General features: G+C 35.2%; 1 protein-coding gene across 2 annotated transcripts in view; it reads right to left on the reverse strand.

Annotated features, from left to right (window-relative positions):
* The window catches only part of SLC35F2 (solute carrier family 35 member F2), a 482,376-nt gene that overhangs the window by 48,981 nt on the left and 405,837 nt on the right, over positions 1 to 27,558 (reverse strand). For both annotated transcript variants that reach the window (XM_044072611.1, XM_044072612.1), the window contains one exon: positions 19,770 to 19,924. In XM_044072611.1, the coding sequence (XP_043928546.1) occupies positions 19,770 to 19,924 (155 nt within the window). The remainder of the gene's footprint in view (positions 1 to 19,769; positions 19,925 to 27,558) is intronic.

The following is a 27,558-nucleotide window of genomic DNA, read 5'->3' on the forward strand; positions in this document are numbered from 1 at the left end:
TTTGGCAGGCAGGATGTATTACTAAAAATGAGCAAACTGGACACTACAATCGAACGTTTCAAATAAGAATCCAGAAATAAGATGGTACATTTAGAAATTTTTATGAAATAACAAAATACATAAATCAGCAGTATAGAAGAAGCTTTAAATGACAATGAAGGGGGAATAACTGAAGGGAAGTTTCAGACTGAAATCCTTTTGAAACAAAATAACTGGCTTATAGATAAAACTGATGAGTTAGAAAACAGACAAAGATGAAACAATATCGGAATTTATGTCATACCTGAAAAATATGAGGGAGACAATGTAATAAACTTATTAACAACCTGTCATAAAATGTTAATATTACCTAAAACTTTACTGTTTAGGATTAAAAGGGCACATAGGTCCTCAAGAATACCTTCAAAGAAGGAAAACTCATCACCAGATTCAATAATAGTTAAGTTCATGTCCAGCATGGAAAAAGACCAAATATTAAAAATGTGTCCAGCCCAGCTATTAAAATAAGTGTGCATGCAATCAGATTTGACAATGACTTTTCCAGTAAAGTAATGAGTCAAAAGAAATCCTGCTTGCCACAGATTAAAGGGGCAGTATTAAATCTACTTTTGGTATTTCCTGAAAAGATCAAAATATTTTGTTCTGAAGGAATTAAAATAGTTGAGACACTGAAAGAGGCATCTATATTTATTACTAAAAACAACATCCTTAACAACACTGAAGAAATGGACTAGACTGTTGCATCCCTCAAGAGGCAAGGTAAGCTGAATTAATGGAAAACTGCTTCTTTAAGTTAAAAAGCTTTAAAAACAAAAGTAATATTTGTTTTATGATTGCAGGACCTGAAATAACAGATTTACCCTGTAAGTAAATGGTTCATTAGGACTTCAAGCTTCAAACCATATGTAAGTATGTATTTATGTTTAAAACTAAAACATTTACATGGTAGGGAATATTTTAGTCATACTATATTTATAGTGAAAACCTTAATATATTTTATTTAAACTAAACTTATAAATGCATTTCTAAATGTTAAAGAAATATTTCCTACATGAGAATGACATTAAATTATAACTAATAAAATTAGTAGCTTTAAGAATTTTACTTTGTTTTAATTTTATTCAGTATGTACATTGCTAGGTTAAATGAATGTCAGATCTACATAATATGCTAATTAGAAATGTTAAAGAGCTAGTGACGGTTTTCATTTTGCTTTTAAAACACATTCTTTTCACAGATCATTTATGAAGCAATTAGAACTTAAAATAAGCTAGAGATCAAAATAATTATTTAGTTGTGTGAAGCTGCTTAATTCTTGCTTGCTATACTTCCCACTTTCTTCTCAAGCTGTTTTGATGAAAAAACGGGTCCTAGAAGAGTTCAAAGTTCATCACTAATGTTTGTGAAAGCAGGAAGTGCCTGAATTGCAATGCCAATGACAAGAAGAGATCTCAACTTCTTTTCAAGTGTATATGTAAGAAATATGCTCCAAATAACATTAAAAATATTTATTTAGAAATGAAGTAATGGAAATACAAAAGGTATAGTGATGTTTCACATTGTGCTGTCTCTGATATATAATTTACTTGCATATTACTGAATGTTAATAGCTTATGCTGCAGTGTTATTAATCCCAACTGTAGAAATTAATGGGAAGGAGAAAATTAGATGTTTGTTATAGATGACAATAGTTTGGAGGAATTAAGAAAAATGAGAAACTTGCAGACGAGATTAGCAGCTGCTGTATATTGTGAGCTGTCATTTCACTTTTTGTAATTAAATAGTGTTGTCATTTCACTTTTTGTAATTAAATATTAAGTGTCAGGATGTGAAACACAAACTAGAACAACAGTACATAATTGTTAAAGACCCACATCTAAATCATAGAGGCATGAATTACTTTATATATATAATACACACACACACACATATATATATATATATATATATATATATATATATATATATATATATATATATAGTCAAGATTGCGTATGATACTAGAACTAATAAGAGTAAACACATTCTTAATACTATGCAAATGCACAATAAAAGAAACATAAAGAAAGTAATAATCAGTAAATTAAGAAATATATACACATGATGCATTCTCTAACAGAGAGCTGATGATTAAATATCTCTTTGATGTGAGATTTTAGAAATGCAAGTTACATAAAATAAGGCAGAATATCAGTGGAGGAATAAGACAGAAAAATATATATGAATTGCAAACTGCTTTGAAGGAAGACCTATATTACATATATCTGCATATAGCAGCAAAGTAAATGTACAAGATCGGATATCATTTTTCACAGAAAAGTACATACAAATATTGAAAAAGATCCTGAAAACTGAAATTTGAAATATGGTTACATGAACTTTGAAGGTTTTTGCATATTGTACATCACTGGATTCACTATGATTACTTAAAATAACTTATTTCATAAGTCAGACTGGAAATTTGAGTGTTTTACTGCTGACTCAGTTGTCTCATTTTAACAAAGTGGAGTAGATTTTTAAGATATTTGAACCTGGGAGAGAAGAATGTGGTTTGTTGTCATTTCACATGTAACTTTTAAATAAAATACTGGCTGTGTTTTTTTTTTTTACTCTGTTGAATAGCAAGATATTCCTTTTAACTTTAGCAGTGTGTTTTTTTATGAATTAATTTAATAAGATGAATGATTTTCAGACAGATATTTATATTGAGTGGGGTCTACTTCTATTCATCGAAAGACCACTTACCCGAAACTGAATTTACCGAGACGACTTGAATAGACCGAACGTTTACACTACCGAATTTTTTAACAGAGAATGTATGTGCTTGCCCAACATTCAACACAGAAACACACCACGGTATGTCAAAGCCACCAAGGTGGGGGGGCTACACCCCCCCAAATAAATATACCAAATCTGGGATCACACTACAGTGGGGGGGAGCAAATTTCCCCATGTTGGCCATGTACACACATTTCCTGTTAAAAATTCAGTAGTGTAAACTTTTGGTGTATTCAAAGTTCAGTGTTGTTATCTCGTTTAATTCAGTTTAAGGTAAATGGTCTTTTGATGACTAGAAGTAGAACCTAGGAGAGTGTTATAAAATTTAAGATCTAGACATTTGCAATTTTAAAATTAATTCAGAGTTTTTATTAGAGTTATAAAATATGTACATATCTTTCAGCATGATAAATTATATATGCATTGATATTCCTGTTGTATAATAGTTTGGTAAGCTTAGATTTCCTATCACCTGTATGTTTACAGATGAAAGATGCCCTACTCTGTTCTAGTTGTATATTTAAGGATTTAGTTATAATAATGTTAAATGAGCAAATAATTATTAATAGATAACTATACTACTATCTAAATCCATCTATATATTACATTATTTCTCAGACTATTATTTGTGATTAATAGAAGTAGATTATTAAACTTTCATGGGATAAGGGGAAATAGTTTTAAATGGCAAAATATGCAACTATGTTTGTAGTATTTTTTTCTCTTATTATTTTTAACATAAATATATACTAATTTGCTAGTCATGGGAGCTTTTGGCTAATTTTGATGGAATTTTAGATCTTGGTTGGTACAAAGCTAGTTTAGTAGTTTGTCTATTCGATAGGCAAACTAGGATCTCCGGTATCCAGGGTAAGTTGTGTTTTATTAGTAATATATAAACATATAGTTACAGTTGTGCACATTTCTGTTTTTGTTACTTACAAGTTTTAGTAGTTTAATTTGCAGAAAGGAAGAATTCAAAAATGTGGAAAGTTAAAGACAAGTGTTGGAGGAATACATTAGAGTTTTATATACAACTACATTAATATGGTGGACACTGATATGGTAAAAGAAATCTTCTTGAATTTACAGTACAGAGAGCTTTAATCTATTTTCTATTAATGTAAATGGATTAAATAATAGCAAAAAAGGAAATTGTTAATAATAGAGGAGACATTCTTGCAAGAGACTCCACTGACAGATAAATGGATTCAATATCTAAACTTCAGTTACAAAATGTTATCGTTTGTTTATTTTAATAAAAAGAGGAGTGGAACTGCAAAACTGAGGAGAAAATCTACTGTAATGCCTAGGGTCATGGAATATATTAATGATCCCAAAGGAATGTACACATTTGTAGTAACTAAATGCAATGACAAATGCCATACACCAGTTTTTTATTGGAGCCATGGAATATGTGAAAAAGTGGGTAAAGATCACTTAAACCTATTACAAAATCATTGAAAGGGCAGTTTAATTTTAGCTGAAAATTTTAACTGAATGTGTAATATAGGAGATATAAAACAACAGAAGAAAGCTAAAATTCTAGCATCAGCTAAAGCACTAAACAGATGGATTAGTAATAATCTCACTGATTTAATAATAAAAGCAGAAAAGTTATTGTCTTTCACTCATTATTCTTATGCACATGGGATGCAAACTAGAATTCATAGAGTTATGCTTCCACAGATTTAATTAATATTAATTATTTTAAAACTCTTCCTTGTCCTTTATCTGATTATAATGCACCAAGTATTAATACATCAACAGATCTAAATAAATTTCAGATTTACAGAATTCCAATATATATGATGAAATTAAAAAATAATTTAAGAGTTACCTTAAGGAACAAATTGAGAAATGTCTATCTTTGAATGATGATAGTCAGGTTAGTGAAGTCATACTATGGGACTCATTAAAATGCATATTAAAGATAGAATGGAAAGATGGTCTAGTAATAAAATGAAACAGTGGTATAAAGAGTTATTAGAAATACAAGATGATGTACATAAAGACAGGCTTAAAAACAAAAAATACTACTGAAGTCATTAAAAATAATGAGAAAGTATCAAAAAACGTAACACATAAAATAGAGATCTAGAAAAATTATAATTTCACAGTTATACAATGAAGTAAGATGTTAAGCAAAAAGGCACAAATCAATAATGCCCAAAATCCTCACACAGATTACTTCAGACATAAAAGAAATGCCTGATAGTTTAAAAAAATCAATACAGATAAAAATAATAATCCTGATAATTGCAAATTAAGTATTTATAGAAAAAAGCTACTAATAAACTTAATGACCAGAAAATGTTTCTGTTGAATAAATCTATTACCCTAATAAAAGTTAAACACATTAAAAAAAAATAAAAATGGCAAAGCTCCAAGGTTAGATGGTTTAAGTATGGAATTATATAGTCTGCTTCTGTAAAATACTTTAGGATTACTAAGAGAAGAGGAATGAAAGTCAGCAGGACTAAGACAGAATATATGTGTGTGAATGATAGGGAAGATAGAGGAATGGTGAGGATGCACGGAGTAGAGGTGGCAAAGGTGGACGAGTTTAAATATTTGGGATCAACAGTTCAGAGTAATGGTGAGTGTGGAAGAGAGGTGAAGAAGAGAGTACAGGCAGGATTGGAGTGGGTGGAGAAGAGTGTCAGGAGTGATTTGTGACAAACAAGTACCAGCAAGAGTCAAAGGGAAGGTCAAGAGGGTAGTGAGACCAGTTATGTTATATGGGTTGGAGACAGTGGCATTGACAAAAAGGAAGGAGTCAGAGCTTTGGCAGTGTTAAAGATGATAAGGTTTGCACTGGGTGTGATGAGGGTGAACAGGATTAGGAATAAGTATATTAGAGGGTCAGCCCAGGTTGGAAGGTTTGGAGACAAAGTCAGAGAGGCAAGATTATGTTAGTTTGGACATGTGCTGAGGTGGGATGCAGAGTATATTGGGAAAAAGATGCTAAGGATGAAGCTGCCAGGTAACAGGAAAAGAGGAAGGCCTAAGATAAGGTTCATGGATGTGGTGAGAGAGGACATGCAGGTGGTTGGTGTGACAAAGCAAGATGCAGAGGACAGGAAGAAATGGAAACAGATGTTCCACTGTAGTGGCCCCTAACAGGAGCAGCCGAAAGAAGATTACTAAGTGAAGTTTTCAGGATAATTCCGAGTGACAAAATAATTCCTCCCTCATGGAAATTTTCTGTACTCACACCTGTATTTAAACAAGGAAATGATAAAATTGAATTTCCTCATATAAACCTATTTCATTATTAAATATATATGATAAAATACTTGCTTCCATCGTTGCTATAAGAGAAGTAGTACAGAAGTAAGTTAAATAAGATCAAACAAGATTTATAGTCAGTAGATTCATGTATGACCATATTAAAAAGGTAGTAGAAATCTTAGACTTAGCAAAAAGAATGAACAAAAACTTGGCCCCAATTAGCTTAGATATCAAGAGAGCTTTTGATTATGTACATTGGAACTACTTATTTAAAACTTTAGAAGTATCTGCATTCCCAGAACAATTTATTGGAATATTTAAAACACTTCTATAGAGATTCCAAAGTATGTTAAAATTGGATCTTGCATCTCTGAAGGATTCACTATAAATAATGGTTCAAATCAAGGGTGTCTCGTCTCCTCTGCTATTTGCATTAGCTATTGAACCCTTAGCTAATAATAAAAGAAATGATGATAAAACTGATGTTTTTCAAGAGTGTCAATCTAAAATACAGTTTTTTGCAAATATTTTACTAACTATAGGAGATTTAAGCTATTCAATTGAAAAAAAATGATAAGGAAATTAAGTTTAAGGTATCACTGCTGAAATTCAATAATAAAACTGAGACTTTAGTGTTAAATCAATGACTAGATAGCAGGTTTAAAGATAAATATAATTGGGAAGGATAAAATAAAAATATTTAGGAATGAAAATTTATCAAGATGTGAGTAAGATTATTAATCATAATTTAGAAAAAAATAACTGAAGTATTATTCCTTATTAAAAATGGAATGAGTGTTTTGTTTAATTTTTGAGGCTAGGTTAGTGCTTATTAAAATTATATTACCAAATATTGTGTGTGTGTATATATATATATATATATATATATATATATATATATATATATATATATATATATATACTGCATTCAGCAGCTTTAATACCCAACAAAAAAAATTAAAGAAGATGGAAAAACTGTTAACTTCATTCTCACCATACCTTAAAAAGCTGATAGTTGCTTACAGAAATCATATTAGACTGTGGGAGTATGGTGGTATTAGCTTCCCTGACTTACAATCATATTCCACTGCTGCAGACTTTAATTCTATTACATTCTGGGTAGACGTAACTTATACTAGTCAATGGAAAACTATTCAGGTGCAGCTTATACTAAATTCATACAAGTTTATTAAATATGATAAATGAAAATATGTAACAATCCTTTCATCTGGTTAATAAAACATGCCTTAGAAGGAATTTAATTTCAATCTTTAGACAGTTAAATATTTTTTTCAAACCCTGTTAATGGTAAAAATGGAAATGTTTGTGCTTTCCCATCACACACACCTCTAGATTTGTGGAAACTCAGTACAATGCTAAAATTAATTTAGTAAAAGAAATGGGTTAAAGTTATGGTCAGATTGATTAAAAAAGGGAAAGCTAAGTCACCAGAAGGTTTAATGAAAGATTTTAAGTTGGATGAATCTGTTAATCAACAAATATTATCTATAAGTAAGAAATTCAATGAATGTGTAGGTAATATAAGTGAAGAGAACAGAACATTATTCTCCCATTATATGAGTATAGAAGTGCTACCATCAAAGATAAATTGACCCAACAAAGGAAGTATGCCCAAGTTATATAAATTATTATAAATAATAACTTTGATGCAAAATTCTGGAACTTTTTAGACAGCAATGGATTGAGTGACCATTCGATTATAAGAACAAAGTTATATTATGTAAAGGACAACAATGGGATTATTTGCTCAATGCTAAACGCTCAACTTCTCTGTCCTTTTTCTCCCTATTTATTGTCCCTGCTGTGAATAAACAACACAGCATTTAAAATATTTTTTAAATTGACTGTTTCTCTCCACTAGAACACTGTGGTGGTTTCACTTTCAAAAAACTTTTATCCCACCCTTGCTGGAGTCTCCAATTCATCGATGTCATCAAGGCCACTAAATACAGATACTTTTCTGGACAGCTGCCTCCCCAAACTGATATCACCACGACTGTCCTAAAAAAAACACCCATGCTGTGATGTCACATCTCCCTGATCCTTTCCCTACCCATACAGAAAGTAAAGGCTAGAACAAGGAAATAATACACGAGTCAAGTCTCCTACTGTGAGTTGTCAATCACAGCAGGTAGCAGCTGAAATTACCCTTAGCACTTTGACAGCTAGGGAAGTTAGGTGTGAAGGGGGATGGGAGATGAGTCAAAGTACTACAATTCAGGCTTCACAAAAAATGCAGTTTAGCCATTCTAAAAGGAAGCAGCAGTAAAATACACTTTGAAAGTCTGTTCGGTGGCATTTGCACTGTTTGTGTTTTAAGTAGTTACTGAATGGCATGAAATGTCACATAAAACTAACTGAATGAAAGACATCAGTGTACGCATGTAAAATCAAGGCAGTGACAGGAGCCTTAGGAAGAAAGAGGCCTGCATGATGTAACTTTTTACAGATAAGCACTGCACTTTGGCATCCCTAGAGGCAGAATAAACAATCAGAATTACTTCAAGATGCCAGACCCCATGTGGTCAGACTCAGAAATTATGTATAAAAATATTTATAGTAATAGTTAGTTATAGGAATAGTACTAAAACAGCTATCATCTTAGACAAAAAAAAATACTATTGCAACCTCCAATCAACTAATCATAATAATCCCCAAAAATTCTGGACAACCTTGAATAGACTTCTTCACCCTGGACAAACTACCACCCCCTCTCCCTCTGGATCCGAAAAGAATTCCTCCCAGGAAACTGCCAACGCTTTCAATTCCTTCTTTACTAATACTATAAATTCTCTAGCCTCTCACCTTTCCTTTGACAACTCTAGCATCCCTGCCCAAGCAGCATCTACTCAACCATCCTTCACACTACAACCTATCTCTACCACCTTCATCCAAAGATGTATTCAAAAACTAAAACCATGTACCCCATCAGCTGACCAACTCCCATCTGAATACCTCCAAAAAGCAGCTAAAGCTCTAGCCTATCCCATATCCATCCTTATCAATAGAACAATTAATGAAGGTATCATACCTGACATCTGGAAGATCTCACACATTATACCCCTACACAAGGGAGGTAACTCAAACGAATACTCTAATTACAGGCCTATAGCACTCTTATCTCCCATAGCTAAAATCATGGAAAAATGTGTTCACTTCCAACTAATGAACTACTTAACTAACAATAACGTTCTAACTCCATGTCAACATGGCTTCAGGCCTTTCCACAGTACTACCACTGCTCTTCTTTCCTTTACTGACTTTATAAACACTAACCGCAATAATAACATTCTTTCCTCTGCACTCTTTATTGACCTTTCCAAAGCTTTTGACATGGTCAACCACCGCCTTCTCATAAAAATTCTTGAATCTCTTGCTCCAGAACCTAAAGCTATCCTTTGGTTTACCTCCTACCTCTCTAACAGAAAACAGGCAGTCCTCTGGGAAAACAAACTCTCCTCTCTCCTTCCTATCTCTCTTGGTGTCCCACAAGGCTCCATTCTTGGGCCTCTCCTTTTCTCCCTTTTTATAAATGACCTACAATCAGCTATCCCTCAAGCTACTTGTATTCAATACGCTGATGATTCCACTCTCATTTGCTCAGCTAAAAACATTCCTGAGCTACAAACTATTACTCAAAATGTATTCCACACAGTTGAAGCCTGGTTCCTAAAATGCTGCCTACTCTTAAATGCTAAAAAAACTAAACTCCTCCTCTTTAAACCAACTACTAGATCCCCCACTTTAGATTTCTCTATCTCATCTATTAATGGTACCCTCATATCAGCTGACCCCTCTACCAAACTGCTAGGTGTCATGATTGACAACAATCTTACCTATGATTGTCACATCAATAACACCATTAAAACTGTAAACAGAAAAATGGGCTCCCTATACAGAATTAGAACATTCTTAACCCCTGCAGCCAAAGCTACTCTTGCCCACTCTCACCTTATTTCAACCCTTTTCTACGCCTCACCAATTTACACTAACCTGAAGAAAAATAATCTCTCAAAATTGGCTAACACATACAATAGTATTGCTAGATTTGTGACTGGTAATCAATTTAGAACTCACCACTGCTTGAACCTTCAACAACTTCACTGGCTTGAATTTGAAAATATGTTGCTTCTTTCCCAACTCTCCTTTGTCCATAGAGCTCTGTACCAACCTAATAACACTCCTGCACTCTCCAAACTTTTGACCCCCTACTCTAACCTGAACTCACTTCGTTCCTCCAGTAAACTACTAGTAACTTTAACTAAAGCCAACAACCTTGCTGGTGACTCCCTCTTCTCTAACGCCCTTGGCAAACACTGGAATCAACTTCCTACTGAACTTACTTCTATTCAAACTCCTATTCTGTTTAAACAAAAACTCAGATGCTACCTTAAAAATCAATGGTTATGTCCCTGCTGTAACCCCGACTAAATTCTCCCTATAACCACCTCTAATCCTCCCTCTCCTTCCTCCTCCTTTCCTTCTACTATCTCTATGACCATCTTGGACAAGCTCTAACTCTATTATTCCTTTTCCTCCTTTTATATTGTTTTATCCTTACTGCAAGTATAAATTTTGTTTTTTTATCTGCTCACTCCTTCTGTACTATTCTTGTCTCTCTTTTACTCTTCAGATAACCTTCCTATAAATTATCTAGAAAGAAGTTTTTAACTGTATTTTTATGGTGTGAATTTGAGGTATCCACTCATACTATGTTATGTGAATAATAAATCCCATGATGTCTTCCTGTATATTTGCATATTCCCCCTCCTTTTCCTTCTGTATTTCCAAGTTTATTGTTTGTTTTTTATATTGCGTATTCCCCTTCCTTTCCTCTTTTCTTTCCAATGTTTACTGTTGTTTATTGTGTGTTTATTTTTTGTAAATTATGTAATTGTTTTATACATTGTGGAGCTTTTCTCCCCGGGCCTCTACTGAAAATGGAAATATATCCAGTTAGACTAGCCCGGTTAACAAATGTAAAATAAATAAATAAATAAAATAAAATAAATTTAAATACCTGTAAATAGTCCCAGAGTGGTGTTAAAATATAGGAAACACCAAACCATGATGAAATAAACATGTTTTTTGAATCTGTGGGTACTTTAAGTCAGTTAATCAAACATTTCCAAGCTTACGCTGGAAAGTGGATATATATATATATATATATATATATATATATATATATATATATATATAGTTTTTTTTTTTCTTACCCCTTATAAAGTTTAGTAAAATTACTTCTTCAGTTTGTTGGAGGTGCAGTATATATGTAAAAGCTGATTGGGCACATATATTTATAGAATGTGAAAAATTAAAGAGATATGCATTTTTAATGGGTTATGGTCTGATTAACAAGATCAACAATACTAATAAATATTCCACTTCCTTTATCTGTAAAAGCCAAACAACAAAAAAATGTTTGGAGTCTCCTGGCTGTGGCTAGAAAATTTATTACAAAAAAATTGGAACTCAAACTTGGTTCCTCCTTTCAAAGAATTTTAAATTTAAAAACAATGTTATGTAAAACTGAAAAAGAAATATGGTTTATGAATCATAATAAGACTAAGTTGCTGGGATAGCCTTGAAATGTTGCTATTGAAATATCAGAATTTTTAATTTGTTAATTTTATTAGACTACATTGTTGATTCATGCATTTACACTGTGTAACAGTATGTGATACTGAATTTCTTCCTTTCTGTATGCTGGAACCTGTGTTCTGAAAGACTGCCTTACAGACTATCTGCAAATATACAGAGCTGAGTATATATTTTTTGGTTATAGAGTTTGTTAATTGTTGCTTAGATCTCTGTTGAAACTGTTGTCTCATTGTTCTGAGAGACTGATCGGCAAATATACAGAGCGGAGTATATTTTTTTGGTTTTAAAGTTTGTACTGTTAGTTGTTGCTTAGATGTCTGTTGAAACTATCCCCCCCCCCCCCATTTTTTGCTGTGTCTTCAGTTGGTATAGTAACAGCTGTATTCAGATTGCTGGAACCTGTATTCTGAGAGACTGCCTTACAGACTATCTGCAAATATACAGAGCTGAGTATATATTTTTTGGTTATAGAGTTTGTTAATTGTTGCTTAGATCTCTGTTGAAACTGTTGTCTCACTGTTCTGAGAGACTGATCGGCAAATATACAGAGCTGAGTGCTTTTTTTTTTTTTGGTTTTAAAGTTTGTACTGTTAGTTATTGCTTAGATCTCTGTTGAAAGTTTTCCCACCCACCTTCCCTATTTTTGCTTTGTAGTTTAAATTTGGTGGCTTATGCAGTTGCCTGCCCCACTGTAGATTTGATCTGGGACACTCCCCCAGTCCCATCTCTTCACCACATTCTACCTAATTAAACTCTTTCTGCACTTGCTTTTAGTCCTTTTTAATTTAATTGCATTTTTTAAACTGTGTTTGGTCTAATATTGCTGCATACACAAGTGTGCTAGCTTGCACTGCATGTAAATTGTTTGTACTACTGTTTTTGCTACTTTTCTGTTAAAAAAAAAACTGTAAGCCTGTTTCCTACCTTTCCTGTAACTAGTATTCCAGATACAGATTTGCTGTATCCAGGACTGTATGTAAGCTTCTGAGCCCCCCAAGCCTTTCTGTGTTGGAGGAAAGCCTTCTAGCTTATCAGTAGGAGTGGTAAGCACTAGGTAACCTGTCTACCACATAAGGAGTGGTTCTGGCCCAGTAATTGTAGTTATTGGCTGTTTGGGCAATCTTCCTTCTCTCAACTTTCTGATTTGAAAGCCTGCATTTGCACTTGTTTCTGTCCTGTAACTCGTCTAGTGTAGATACAGATTTTTAGTTTTAGCACTTACATTTTCTTATTCATGCTCGGCACTTGTTCAGAACTTGTAAGCACTAAATAAGCTACTAATTACTAAAGCACTCAATCTTCCTCATTACCTAGAGGAAAACAGTTTTTGTTCTTACTTTTCACACTTGCTTAGAGAAAAACAGCTCTTATACTCACTTTCCTCACTTATCTAGAGGAAAATATTTTTTTATTCAGGCATGTCCAAGTGTCAGCTCCCAGTGTTCTCTCCTGTCTATCTGATGAATCTGGGCATCTTGAGGCAATGCAGAAATTGCCTCATGTACACAGACAACCCTCTCCTCCTACCACCCAACACTACAACCTGTGAGAGATGCACTTATCTAGCCAAACTGGAGGTAAAGCTCTCTCCAACCAAGACTGAACTTGACAGTCATGAGGGGAAGGTAAACATTTGCACCACACCGCACTCATCACATAGTCTCACTAAATCTACACCACCAAAATCCACACGTAGTAACACAAAAACATTCGCGGAGGCTCTCAATGATAATCTAAGCAACAGAGACCTCCAAAGCAGAAACGCAAGCAACTAACACAACCCATATGACACATAGCCCACAGACTCAGTGTGCCACTCAACCACAGCCAATAAGGCAAAACAACGTACCCAACACACTAGTCATAGGTGACGCACACTGATGTCCCACTCGCCAGGCTAAACAAGAAGGTTACTGTCAGCTGCCTGTCGGGTGCCAGGATCCGCCACATAACCCATGCACTCAGGTCACTCCACAAGTACAAATAGGACTCTGTCATTGTCCATGTTGGTGTGAATGACCTGAGACGTACCTCCCTAGACTACATGAAAAGTGACATGGAAGAGCTCTCCGATCTTGTAGCCCAGGCAGGTATGACCCTAGCCCTGAGTAGCATTCTGCCATCACCCAGAATGATACCGCAGTACAAGGACAAAATGATTGACTTCAACAATTGGCTAAGCTTCTGGTGTCATTCTAAGGGGATCCAGTATCTGTCTGCTTGGGATAACATGGTCAACAGACCACGATGCTTTGCCACAGATGGCCTGCACCTGTCACCCCTGGGATTCTGGATACTGGCTAAGACTCTTGCTGCCCCTATAGTGCCTTTTTTAGGCAGGGTTCAAATAAATAACCACCATAACAGGAACAGGCAAGCAAAAACTGAGGGTAATGCTACTCAATGCTAGAAGTCTAAATCTCAAAATGCACTCACTCACTCAAGGCACTTCTTAAAATGGAAAACATCGATATCTGTACAGTGACTGAGACCTGGTTCAAGGCTCCAGACAGCAACCCTGCACTACCAGGCTATAACTCATACCACACCTTTCGGCCATGTAACCTGGACCAAAACAGCAAAGGTGGAGGTGCGTCCATATTCATTAAGGATATCCACACCTCCAGTCTAGTTGCTCAGCATAATACATCCTAGATTATCCAAGTGCAACTAACTCTGGGCATAACTGCAATACAAGTTGCAGCTTGCTACAGATCCCCCACCATGCCCCAGGATTCCCACTCCTCTTTTCTTGATGTACTGGAAAATATTAGGGTTCAACCAAATACCCTAATAATGGGCGACTTCAACTACCCCACCAATAGCTGGGAAAACTACTCGTGTACCAACTCCTTAGCTCAACTCTTTCTGGAATTCATAAACTCCAATGCCCTAGATCAACTTATCTACACCCACACCAGGGGCAACAATATCCTACACCTAGTCATTACCAACATGAGTGACCTGTGTTCCACACCTGAAGTCAACTCCTCGTTGGTCTGATCTGACCATAAGCTTATCACCCTTGATATCCATCCCACCCCCACCCCCCATTAAGGAAACCACAGTAAAAGATTTCTCCAAAACCAACTTCATGCTTCTTAAGACAGAAGTGGTGAACTTCATGACACCCATGCAGATGGACAATACAGTTACAACTGCTGAATCCTACATAAATGCATTCTATATGCACTTACACAAGTGCATGGATCGTGCTATCCAAAACAGAACCAAGATGCTATCCTCCAAAAAAAGGAAGCCAATCTGGTGGTCCCCTGCCATAAACAGACTGTACAACAAAAGGAAGAAACTGTTGCAAAAGAGAGTAAAATCCCATGAGTGGAGGAGCTCCCTGGTCAGCCTCAGTAAGAAGCTGAGATCCCTTATAAGATCCTCCAAAGCTAGCTATGAAAACAAAATCACCACTAAATCCAAGGACAGCCAAAGTATTCTATAGCTATGTCAAGAATCTAGATGGAAACACTCAGATCAGCTCTGAGTTACAGCACAAAGGCACGAAAATTACAGAACCAACTGATATTGCCAACATCCTGGCTGATAGGTTCAATGCTAATTTTACCCCCCTCTCACTTCCTAAAGGGCCCATATCTATACAGGAAGAATGCAGAGTCCCTGTAATCACAACTACGCAAGTAAAAGCTGCACTCTCTAAAGCCAAAAACACAGCATCCATGGGACCGGACAACATCCCAGGCTGCGTTTTACACAAACTTCAGAACGAACTGGCTCCCCACTTAAGCACCATGTTCAATAATAGCCTCGTATCAGTCCTTGCACCCACTGAATGGTGCACAGCAACAGTTATCCCACTCCACAAAGGGGGAGCCACCAATGATCCCGGGAACTATCGACCTATTAGCCTGACGAGCCTGGTCTGCAAGGCCATGGAACGTATCATCATGGAACTCATAAACAAAGACATTGGTAACCTCCAAACTCTGGATCCCACCCAGTTCGGGTTTGTGAAAGGCAGATCATGCCTCCTGAACCTGATCGACTTCTTTGAGGCAGTCACCAAAGCCGTGGATGAGGATAAGGTGGTTCGCACAGCCTATCTTGACCTCGCCAAGGCTTTCGACACCATCCCCCATTCTGGAATTATAGATAAACTCATTAAACTAGGTATAAATCCCTATGTCAAGATGGGTTGCCAACTGGTTTACTGACAGAACCCACACTGTAAAGGTTGCAGACTCCAAATCTGACCTCAAAGCAGTGACAAGTGGAGTACCACAGGGTTCTGTCCTGGGACCACTCCTCTTTGGTATCTACTTCTCTGAAGTACAGGCTAGCACAGAAGGCCTCTGGCTAATGAAGTTTGCAGATGACTGCAAACTAGGAGCCATATTCAAGTCCCCAAATGATGTGGACATCCTACTGAAGGGCCTCACTGAGACAGATACCTGGTGTCAGAGCCATGGCCTCAAGCTCAATGCCAAAAAGTGTAGTGTCATCCCCTTTGGTAAAAACTCTGTACCCATGAACTTCCATATAGGCAGCAATCTACTTAACACCGAATGCATGATAAGAGACCTTGGGACCCAGGTGGACAGTAGTCTCTACTTTGATAGTCACATCACCACAGTAGTCAGGAAGTCCTTCTACATGGCACACCTCATCATAAAAGGGTTCTCATCCAGGAAAAAAAGAGGTCATTGTTCCCCTCTACTCAACACCCATTAGAGCCATTATAGAGTACAACGCCCCTTTTGGAATGTACCTCACAAGACATCTGCAGCAGTTGGAAAGGCCACAGAAGTACCTCACAAAGAGGATTACTGGCCTCAAACTAATGCCCTACACTGAACGCCTCAAAAAACTCTAGCTTTACTCCGTAGCATATCGCCTACTCTGAAGTGATCTCTGCCTAACAATTAAAGCTATGTCGAACCCAGAACTGTTGGACATGCTACACCTAAAGAAATCCCAATCCCTCTGAGCTACATGCTCTAGGGACCTAAAACCTTGTCACCACAATAAACAGGACATGCTGGAGGGCTAGATTCCTATCCCAGAGACTTCCTATACTCTGGAACAAGCTACCCATCTATGTCAAGCAAAGTTCTTCATTAGCACTCAAGAAAAATCTTGATGAGTGGATGGGAAATAGGAAATACACCCCGGGGATCACTTCTGTGTCTCTGCTCCACAGTAGCACAGGAAAATAACTTTCTTGGGTGGCGTAAGCCATGGAACCTTGCTGCCTAGACTAACGTAGGTCCTTGGGCGAACAGTCTAGTACCTATCTATCAACCTATATGTGTATATATATATATATATATATATATATATATATATATATATATATTTATAAAAAAAATATATATATATATATATATATATATATATATATATATAGAGAGAGAGAGAGAGAGAAAGAGAGTGTGTATATGTTAAATCAATAAACTTTTCTTAACTCATTCACTCCAGTACAGCTCTTTTTGTACTCTTAGCCTTTAAAAAATGATGTTATCACCTTACAGTTCTAACAAATATGCATTGACAGAGGTCAAATATCAATACAGCTGTGTTTGACAACATGTGTGCTTCAAGATAAAATCTTCTAATATCTTGTATGTAGCACAGGTTTGAAATTATTAATGCAAATATGAACAAGCAATATATGACACCTAGAGGCATCAATAGGAGGTAACTAAAGAGGAACCTGGAGGTCTCACTCGGATGTAGTGAGTTAAAAATGCAGGTAAAATATATCTTGTCAAAATGAAAATCTTTTTGCAGTAAAACTCAGTCCTTACACATTTTCATGTAAAGTAACAAGTCTTTTTTAATTGAATATGTCATTCTAACACTAGAAAACATTATCAAATTACCAAGTGATGTAAATACATTCAAGTGAATATATTTTGTTGAAACAAGCAATGGAATTAGTCTTGATTCACAAACAAACCTAAGGGCAAACAGAAGAGAGAAAAGAAAAAAGGAGAGAATAAAGTTATTGTTTTTAATCTAAGAAAAGGTTTTTAACTCCAGGATCACACTACAGTGGGGAACAGGGCATATACCTTTCAGCAAAATGAGTTTCAGTCAATGCGTTTTCAGTGAATTGTGCTTAGGCAGCTGAGTTTTAGTGAAACGAGTTTTCAATGAAATGAAATACACATTGTGTGTGTGTTTGTGTGTGTATGTCTGTATAACTATATGTATGTGTGTGTGTGTATATATATATATATATATATATATATATATATATATATATATATATATATATATATATATATTCACTTTGAATCATCAAATGTTCAGAACATCGACATTCTGATCATCAAGACCAGAACAGCGAATGTTCAAAATGAACCATAAAAACAAGAAAAAAATCACAAACACTAAGTTATGCAGGGGGGCTTCGCCCCCCTACTTTAATATTCCAACTCCGGGATCGCACTACAGTGGGGTAAGGGAAATCTCCCGTTTACCGCTATATGCGGTAGCGCTAAACAGGAGATTTCCCGTACCCTACCTGCAGTGCCAACACTCAGATGGCACACACACACACACAACATGCAGGGCACCTTGCTGTCCTGCATACACACCCAACATTCCACAATCTCACTTACCTGGCACTTCCACTTTTAACCTTCGATGTTATGAACATTGATATTCTGGTCTCTATGATCAGAACGTCGATGTTCTGAACATTCGATTATTTAAAGTGAACCCATATATATATATATATATATATATATGGGTCTAGGACTATTCACTGAAAGCACATTTCACTGAAACTCAAATGACTGTGCACAAATCGCTAAAAGCACAACCCACTGAAAACTCAGTTCACTGAAACACATTTCACTGAAAGTTATATATGGCCTTTACCCACTGTAGTGCAACCCTGGAGTTAGAATATATAGTAAGGGGGGCTGTGGGGGGGCACTGACCCCACATTGGAAGGTGTGGGGTGCGTAGCCCCCCACAAAGTTTGGATATATAAGTTTAGAAAAGAGTAATTTATTGAAATTGCAAGTATCCATGTGTATAGTTTAAAATATTTAAAATAGGTTGGGGGGTTTGCCCCCAACACCCCCCTTACTATATATTCTAACTCCAGGGTCGCACTACAGTGGGGAAAAGGCCATATATAACTTTCAGTGAATTGTGAATTCAGTGAATTGAGCTTTGAGTGAATTGTGCACAGTCAAATGTGTTTCAGTGAAATGTGCTTTCAGTGAATAGTCCTAGACTCATATATATATATATATATATATATATATATATATATATATATAAATATACATTCTTATATATACAAACCCCAAAAGTAGAAAATCTCAAAAAAAAAAAAAAAAAAAAGAATTACTTCCAGAACACAAACTGCACCACAAGTGATTTCCTAAGACTAAAGTGATCAAGCATGCAAAATTTTATTTTAAAATTATCCACTTTTTATTCAACCAAGTGTAGTAAAATGTTTACACTTCATATATACATCGATTCTACACAGCTTGTACAGATTTACTAAGGAACATATATTGTAAGATGAAAAATGTAAACTCAGTGGAGTCGTCCGAAATACTTTATTACTTATACTCTGACATTTGCTTTATGAGTGAGTAATAAACTCTCACACTAACATGTCAGTACATTTCAATGTTACATGACATTGTATTCATCTAGTTTTAATGATGGCATATGTATATTATTCTGCTTCATATGTGTATAAATATTTGTATTAATCTATGTATTTACAATATATGGTAATATGATGTCAATTTTCCCATATATATATATATATATATATATATATATATATATATATATATGTATAGCGAGAGAGAGTTTTTGTTCTTTTATTGTGGAGTTTTCTCCCTGGGCCTCTGCTGAAAATGGATAAAATTATCCAGTCAGGCTTTTTCAGTAAATAAATGTCAATAAATAAAATAAAACTACATGGTACTACCCACAATTTCCAGGCTTAGCCCAACTTGTATGCATGGTAATATCATTGGTTATCCAACAGAACAAGTCTAAAAGCATTTTTAGTCTTCATCTCAAATGCCAGAAATTAGATGTGTTGTGTAGATTCAGAGGAGTCTCCTATAATTTCAACCAGTAAAATGCAGTAAATTATATTAAAACAAAAGCTTACTTACAGTATAATCAAAGAGGAAGATCCCAATAAAAAGGCTGTAGAGGTCTGCTGTCAAGATGCCAAGGTTGACGGAGGTGGCACTGCTTATCTTAATCACGACTGGCATAAGGTTGTATAGCCCAAACATACAGACGGCAAACACAATGTATAGCAGTACTGCAAAAGAAATGTATTTATTTATATATACATTTGCTTACCGGTTTAGTACACTGAACAATGTACACCAATTTCAGGAATAATCTAGCTGAAATATAAAACATTTCACAAAGAGAATTGTAAGCAATAAGAGTAGTTCCGACTAATTACATAGAGACAAACTGTGTATATACATTCCAGTGAATAAGCACGGTGCAATGCACAATCAGAGTGTAATATACAATAGTTTCAAAAGTGGGTGAATTTTCAGTAAATGTTGAGAGAGAAGAGACTCGGAAAGGAGATAGATCAGGCGATATGTCCTGTGATGAAGCAGGAGCATTTGACTTGGATGAAGAAATGATTTGTGAGCTGAGTTTTGAATTTGGAATAAGTGTTGACTTCCTTAATGTCGATGGGGAGGGTTTGCCAAGGAGTGATGCCTGAGAGGAGAAAGTATGTGCAGTGCTATGGAGTTTGGTTCTGGGAGTAATGAGAGCTGTTGTGGCTTGTAAGCGTGTCTCAGGTTGTATGATGAGGTTTTTTTCATGAAGTCTAGCTGTAAGGGGAGTTAATGTATCGAGGTGGAGTTGTTTGTAGTGTTGGGATCCTAAAAGTTGGATAGATCTTTGTTTTGTGGGTAGCCATCTGGCTTTTTCTGGGGTGATACTGTGATGCTCACAGAGAGGTGAGATTTTAATAAATCAGCGGCTGCTGTTAGAGAAAGTCTGGAGTGTGGCAATGTTTTTCTTGGAAGCAGAAACAAAAATCGTGAGCCCATATTTAAGTTACAAAAGAACTCATTTGTCAATGGCAGCTCTGGCTGGTTGTGATAGAAAGGGGAGATCTTTTTGGGTCAGAAGAGGAGGAAGTTCAATTTTGTCTCTCACTGTGTCTATGTAGAAATGGATGTTTAGTCACTGATCAAACCATAGTCCTAGGTATTTGAACATGGAGGTTGTCTTTTTTACAAGTAAGCTACATGGAAAATTATGTTGCACTTTAATGTTCTAGCAAGGAAATGTCAAAATATTTCCCAGCCTTCTGCAACTCTCTCCTTCTCTTTTTTTTATGACGTGTTCAGCCATAGTCCCTTTATTCCTCAGTTCTTCCTACCCTGTGGTGAAGGCAGGTAGCTTTCACACATTAAGGAATTGTCTTATTTTCTCTTTTCACAGTTCCTTACTTCCCTTTATCAACGTGCATTCAGAAGCATGTGTTGTACACAACATTGTTCCCATGTACCTCTGAGTAATCTTCAGATGACTTTAATACTACTGACACCATCTTAGCCTGTTACAGCATGCATCAGAGTGAATCACTAGACTCCACCAGAGAGTGGTGGTGTACAAAACAGTGAAGAGACTTAAGCAGGATGGCTGGATATTCCAGAATGAGAATCCACAGGCATATATCATATGAACATGGTAAAGGAGTAAACAACCTATTCTAGACTCAATAAACCGCGGCATAAATAAGTTTTCATAAAAAGAAGGACAAAATGAGACATTGTTACTACTGGAATAGCTGCAAATGAGAAGAGGTTGGATGTAAATTTTTACCTGGAACAAGTGGCCTAGATACAAATAATGTCAGAATAGTACAATAACACCTTCTGGACTTGGAGAAGAGGTCTTGCAGAAGAAACACACATTACAACTTTCCTGGAAGTGCTATCTGTCTTCGGCAATGCTAAATAAGTACAAAGCCCACAAATTTAACAGGACTGTGTGCAATGGCACATTGTTCCTGTTAGTGCTTCCAGTGAAGTTGCTGCCCTCACAGATTTTGTTTTACACTTTCAGATGCTAAAGATACTAGTAAAGCATTTCATTTGTATTCCACTTCAAAATAAGTTTGAAAACGAATGACTTCTGTGCGCTTACCAAGTGCAGCTTGCATACCGATGTCACCCCTTGCATACTGATAATGCAAGGTTGGACGGTACAGGTATTTGTTGTTGAAAGGCACTATACATGTTAAAATAAAGGGGAAAAAAAACTGCTAGAGAGACATATTTAATGAGTACAAGAAGCCATGCAGCTGGATTTATTAAATATTAGTGTTGCCGCGCGAGCCCGAGCTCTAACTTTGTGTTTGTTACCAGGCAGATTTTGGGCAGACTTTAGTTTCAGAAACTGAAAAAACAAATACATACCCATTTCTCCTTTTATTAATATGTGTGCATTGTCAGGAGAAATGGGTGTGTACATGAAAGGAACATTCAAGTATTCAATAGTCTAGAGAGGAAAAAGTGCCAAACCAACTTTATGTCATAGGGAAATGCCCATCACAGATGCATATCCAGAAAATTAAGAGGGTCAGCGGTGACAGAATGTGTTTTTAAATTTTGAAATAGCATTAGTATGGCCACTAGCCACCAGCAATCATCACAAAAAGTGAACAGTGAATGAAATGCAACATTTAGGTTTGTTAATGTGCAGACAGTCCTTTAGTGAAACATGGGGCCAACCTGTTCAGGCACATGCCTATAAATAACCCTTTGTGCCTGTCCAGAAAAGGGAGCTATGAGAAGCAGCAGTGAAAAAAAATGTGTTTGTGTCTGTGTATGTATGTGTACCCACAAAGGTAGACCTACACAAGTGATATGATGGCAACCTGTTCAAAGTGTGTGTGTATGTATGTATATAATATATATATATATATATATATATATATATATATATATATATATATATATATATATATATATATATATAATGTGTGTGTGTGAATATATATATCTGTGTATATCTATATAGATGTATATGATATCTCTCTCTCTATTTATATATATATATATATATTTATATTTATATATATATATAAATAAATATATATTTATTTATATATCTATATTATATCTATATAGATATATATATATATATATATATATATGTATGCATACACACACACACCACACACACACAAAAAAACAGATCTATACTATACAGGTGAGTTTATGGGAAGTTGTCCAATTGTGTGTGTGTGTGTGTGTGTATATATATATATATATATATATATATATATATATATATATATATATATATATATATATATATATATATATATATATATATATATATATATATATATATATATATATATATATATATATATATATATATATATATATATATATATATATATATATATATATATATATATATACATATATATATATATATATATATATATATACATATATATATATATATATATATATATATATATATATATATATATATATATATATATATATATATATATATATAGGTCCCCTTCAGTAGATCGAACTTTTAAATGTTCGAAGACCATATGGCAAAGACCATAAGATCGAACATTTAAAAGTCCCAACGGACTGAATGAAGATACGTGTACAGTGCGGAATGCGAAGATTTTCCTTTTCCTCAATGTAGTGCGATCTTGGAGTTGGTATATTTAAGTAGTGGGGGATGCAAGGGGTCTTGCCTCGCTGCTACGCAGGTTTAGTTTTGTTTTTTTTTTCTTTTTTTTTATGTTTTCCTCAGTTTTTGAACTATTAAATGTTCCATGTTATGGTCTCGGCCATATCGTCTTCGAACATTTAAAAGTTCGATCTACTGAAGTAGATCCATATTATATATATAGATCCATATATATATATATATATATATATATATATATATATATATATATATATATATATATATATAGATCCACACACACTATATATATATATATATATATATATATATATATATATATATATATATATGTATGCACCTAGGCATGGAGCAGTAGTTATGGTGCCATTGTACTGCAATAGCAGTAGGATCTGTACATGAATAACACTATACAACTCAGATGATGAAATCATACATGTATATGTGTTTAGGTGTATACTACTCTCCCAGGGATCATTTTATCACTTTACTACTGCAGTACTACATAGGTGACATTACAGCCTCTTTTGTTAATTTTCTGCCAGATATGCGTGTTTCTGTTTAAGAAGTAGTTTGTGGAGTTAGGAGCAGAGTAGATGTGGACTCCCTTCTACTAGTGCACCTGTAACAGTGGTGCAGTACAGTTTCATTAGAAGACCTTGATAATGCAATACAGCAGTCTCTGACTTGTGTTAGTGCCCTAATTTATGATATGCAATTGATTTCCAATATCTGGGGTGCACCAGCTGCCATCTATCTACAATCCCTTTCTCACTTTTTTTTTTGATCCTGGGGCTGGGGTGTCACATAATTGTTTGTGCAACCATACTGCACACCATCTCTGAATCAGAAGTTATTGTTTTTCCCAGAGGTTGTCTGTACCACACAGCATATATGTTCTCTTTAAATCTTGACAATGATGCTTGAGAAGTTAAGTGTGAACAAGAAACCAAATCCAAAAAAAGGTAAACATGCAAAAAACAAAAACAAAAAGACGGACTTATTGTCGTAACTAGAACAAGGATAATGAGAACTTTACACGCCTTTACACACACCAGGGCAACTTCTACTATCATTCTCCCTTGCCAGATTATGGAACTCTCTTCTCTCTTACATTAGAACTACCCCTAACCTACCATCCTTTAAAACCCTACTCCACTCTCACCTCTACTCCCTCTGGGAGTGCTCCTGTACCCATCCTACTTGATTCCTGATACCTATCCCTATTCTATTCTACTCTAATCTCTGCCACTGCTTTAATTCATCTCTCTAAAATTCCTTTGCCTAAATACATGTAGTGTATTAACTGAACATAAATTTATTGTTTTTGCTAATATATGTGATTGACTCAGCTCATATATTTCAACATATGTAAAATCTTGCCTTGCTGTACTAATACATTGCATATCGTCTTTCTGTCTGGAGCTTTTCTCCTCGGGCCTCCATTGAAAACGGGCTACCTTGGCCCAATGGACATTCCTGGTTAACAAACTGAAATAAATAAGCATTCTGAAGAAGTCCTATTGTGGACGAAACCTAGGTAAATGTTAGTTTTCATTTGTTGCTAATAAACCTGTGTTGGCCTGGACTTATGATTATGTTCCTGTTCCTTCCACAAATAATTTACTCAAAGTATTACAACCATATTAAGTTAACATGGGGTTTATTGTTATACATTGAAAATATATTAAATAAAAAAAAGAAATGTACTGTTTTAAATAATATCTAAGACAGGCAAATTAATGCTGAAATGAGTGACTGAGTGACTTAGTGAACAAAGGAATTTTTTTGGAACATAAATGGTGTAAGTAAAGTAGTTTTTTGCATATTACTGAACATGAGCTTGTCTTGGTAATTCAGTGTGACTGGGCATTTTGAATTAAACCAGACCCGTTCAGTTAGTGTGGAAGCATTTAGTGACTAATGGATACAAATACAGTTGGGAAAACAGCAATAAGATGCAGATAATGAAGCACTATAAAGATTAGGCATGTTGGTCAATTATGATTTATCTGCTAGACGGCTGGGAAGAAAATTAAGTATTACAGTTAAGAAAGAACTGAAGTCTTTACATCACAATGTCTCTGTTCACAGTCTCATAAGTCACATCCTGCTGTTTGAAAATGTAGGCCTGGTAGCCTTACTGTCAGAAACTGAGCAAAAAATGGAGGAATTCAGCAACAGTTTACAAAGAATATCCTGGGAATGCAAGGAGTATCATAGAGACAAAGACTTGGAAAAGTAGATCTGAGATCCCTGTAATACAGAAGACTGAGATGGGACAGGACGCTAGTCTTTAAAGCATTTAAGAATATTTTCTTTTATGACTGTAGTGGGCTAGATCAAAATGATCTTTCACTGAACCAAAGAGATATACAACAGTGGATTAAGAGTACAAATAAGTAAAAAGGGAAAATGGTATAATTAAAGGTTAGTACATACAAGAACAGTCTGAGGGGCATAACAACAACCGTTAGGTACTGTGGTGGAAAAATTTAAAGACATTACTAGATAAATATGTGGGAGGGTATACATGGGATAAAGGCAGGGAACAGAAAGTTCATAAAAACTTATGCATGGAGTCATAATAACAAATAATACATACTATATTTCAGTAGTAAAGTAAAAAGGGGCAAGAAATGCTTCATTGTAAAAACTGTATGTATATATATATATATATATATATATATATATATATATATATATATATATATGCACACACATATGGGGGGTGTTTGCACATGTATATGTATGCATGTATACGTGTATGTGCGCTCGTGTACATGCATGCATGTGTATACATGAATTAGACAATTTGCACTAAAAGAATAGAGGTATATTTTTTAACAAATGACATTTCAGAAAAGAAGTACCAGTGATTTTGATTGTAAGAGGTTGTTGTATCTTTCGTCTTTTCCCGGTTAGGGGTCGCCACAGCGGAACTCCGGTCTGCTAATGATTGGTAGTAGATTTTTACATACCGACTTGCCAGGCCTGACACACAACCTTCAACGAAGGTACGCCCATTCACGCATGTCTCCACACAGAAGACGATGCTTTAGCTGTGAATCGAACAGGACAATGTCTTACTGTAAGGTGACAACGCTACCTGTTGCACAGTTTGTTTGAGGTACTGAAATCAATGAGTTTTTAAGCATGTGGCCAAAGATTTATTCGAGAATAATGAAATACGTGGGAGTATTAAAGCTAGTATATTCTGTGAACAGTGACAACAAAAACAAAAAAAAGATTTCAGAAGTCAAGATACAAGATTCTGAAACACATTGAGCAAATAATAATATGCAATCAGGGTCAAAACTGCCAAGCTATGTTTTTGGCAACAAAATTAGCACTGCAGCCCATAAAAGGTACATGGCACAGCAAAAGACATATGCCAAACCTTTTATTATGCCAGCAAAAAAGACAGAGAAATTGTGCACAGTGTGCTCTAAATAAACTAGCTGTAAAATGCCTTAGAGTTCCATGGAAACTAGCTCAAAGAACAGCACCCCACAGGATTAGGATGTTGACTAATATCAAAAATAGGAAGCGACCCTTATTTATAATATAGCACAGCTTTCAACATGTATTAAGTGATATGTAGGGTATGTAATAGGTACTCTATACCATACGATGAATGACAGCACAATGGAATGCAGGCAAGGTGTTGGTTTTCCTAATTAATGTACGGTTTCTAAGCCTGTCTTCCCATTTCTTCATTTTATATCATTTGGGCAATCTCTGCTCTCCATACAGATAAGCTTGGAGGATGTCACACACCCATTTGTCTTCCTTTTGAATTGTATGCATCAATGTTGGAATGAAGGTGATAGCACACTCAACATAATGTAGAAAGAGTGGTGTGAGAAAAGACAGAGTGATGATTTTAGGTGCATATATTGCAGACTGCTTCCTCTTTTGATTAAGAATGAGCAGCTTCTTACAAATCGTATACAGAAGATAGTGGAATGTGGGCCTGCAGCAGAAAGAGATAAGTGGGATTTATTTTAAAGATGAAACTGCATATTGTGGGCAGCATGGCTACTCAGTGGTGAGGTCCTTTACCTCACAGCCACAGTATATTTACAATAATAAAATAACTGATAGGCTGATTGATATAAATAATAACAATGAGATCATATTTATGGAATTTTTGATAATTCTGGCAAAGTCTTTATGATTCTCAGTATCTTATCAAAGTCTAACTTTATCGATTTTAGATCAATACAC

The sequence above is a fragment of the Protopterus annectens genome, chromosome 5.part0 (assembly GCF_019279795.1).
Source record: "Protopterus annectens isolate FY-2018-M chromosome 5.part0, PAN1.0, whole genome shotgun sequence".
NCBI classification, from domain to species: Eukaryota; Metazoa; Chordata; order Ceratodontiformes; family Protopteridae; genus Protopterus; species Protopterus annectens.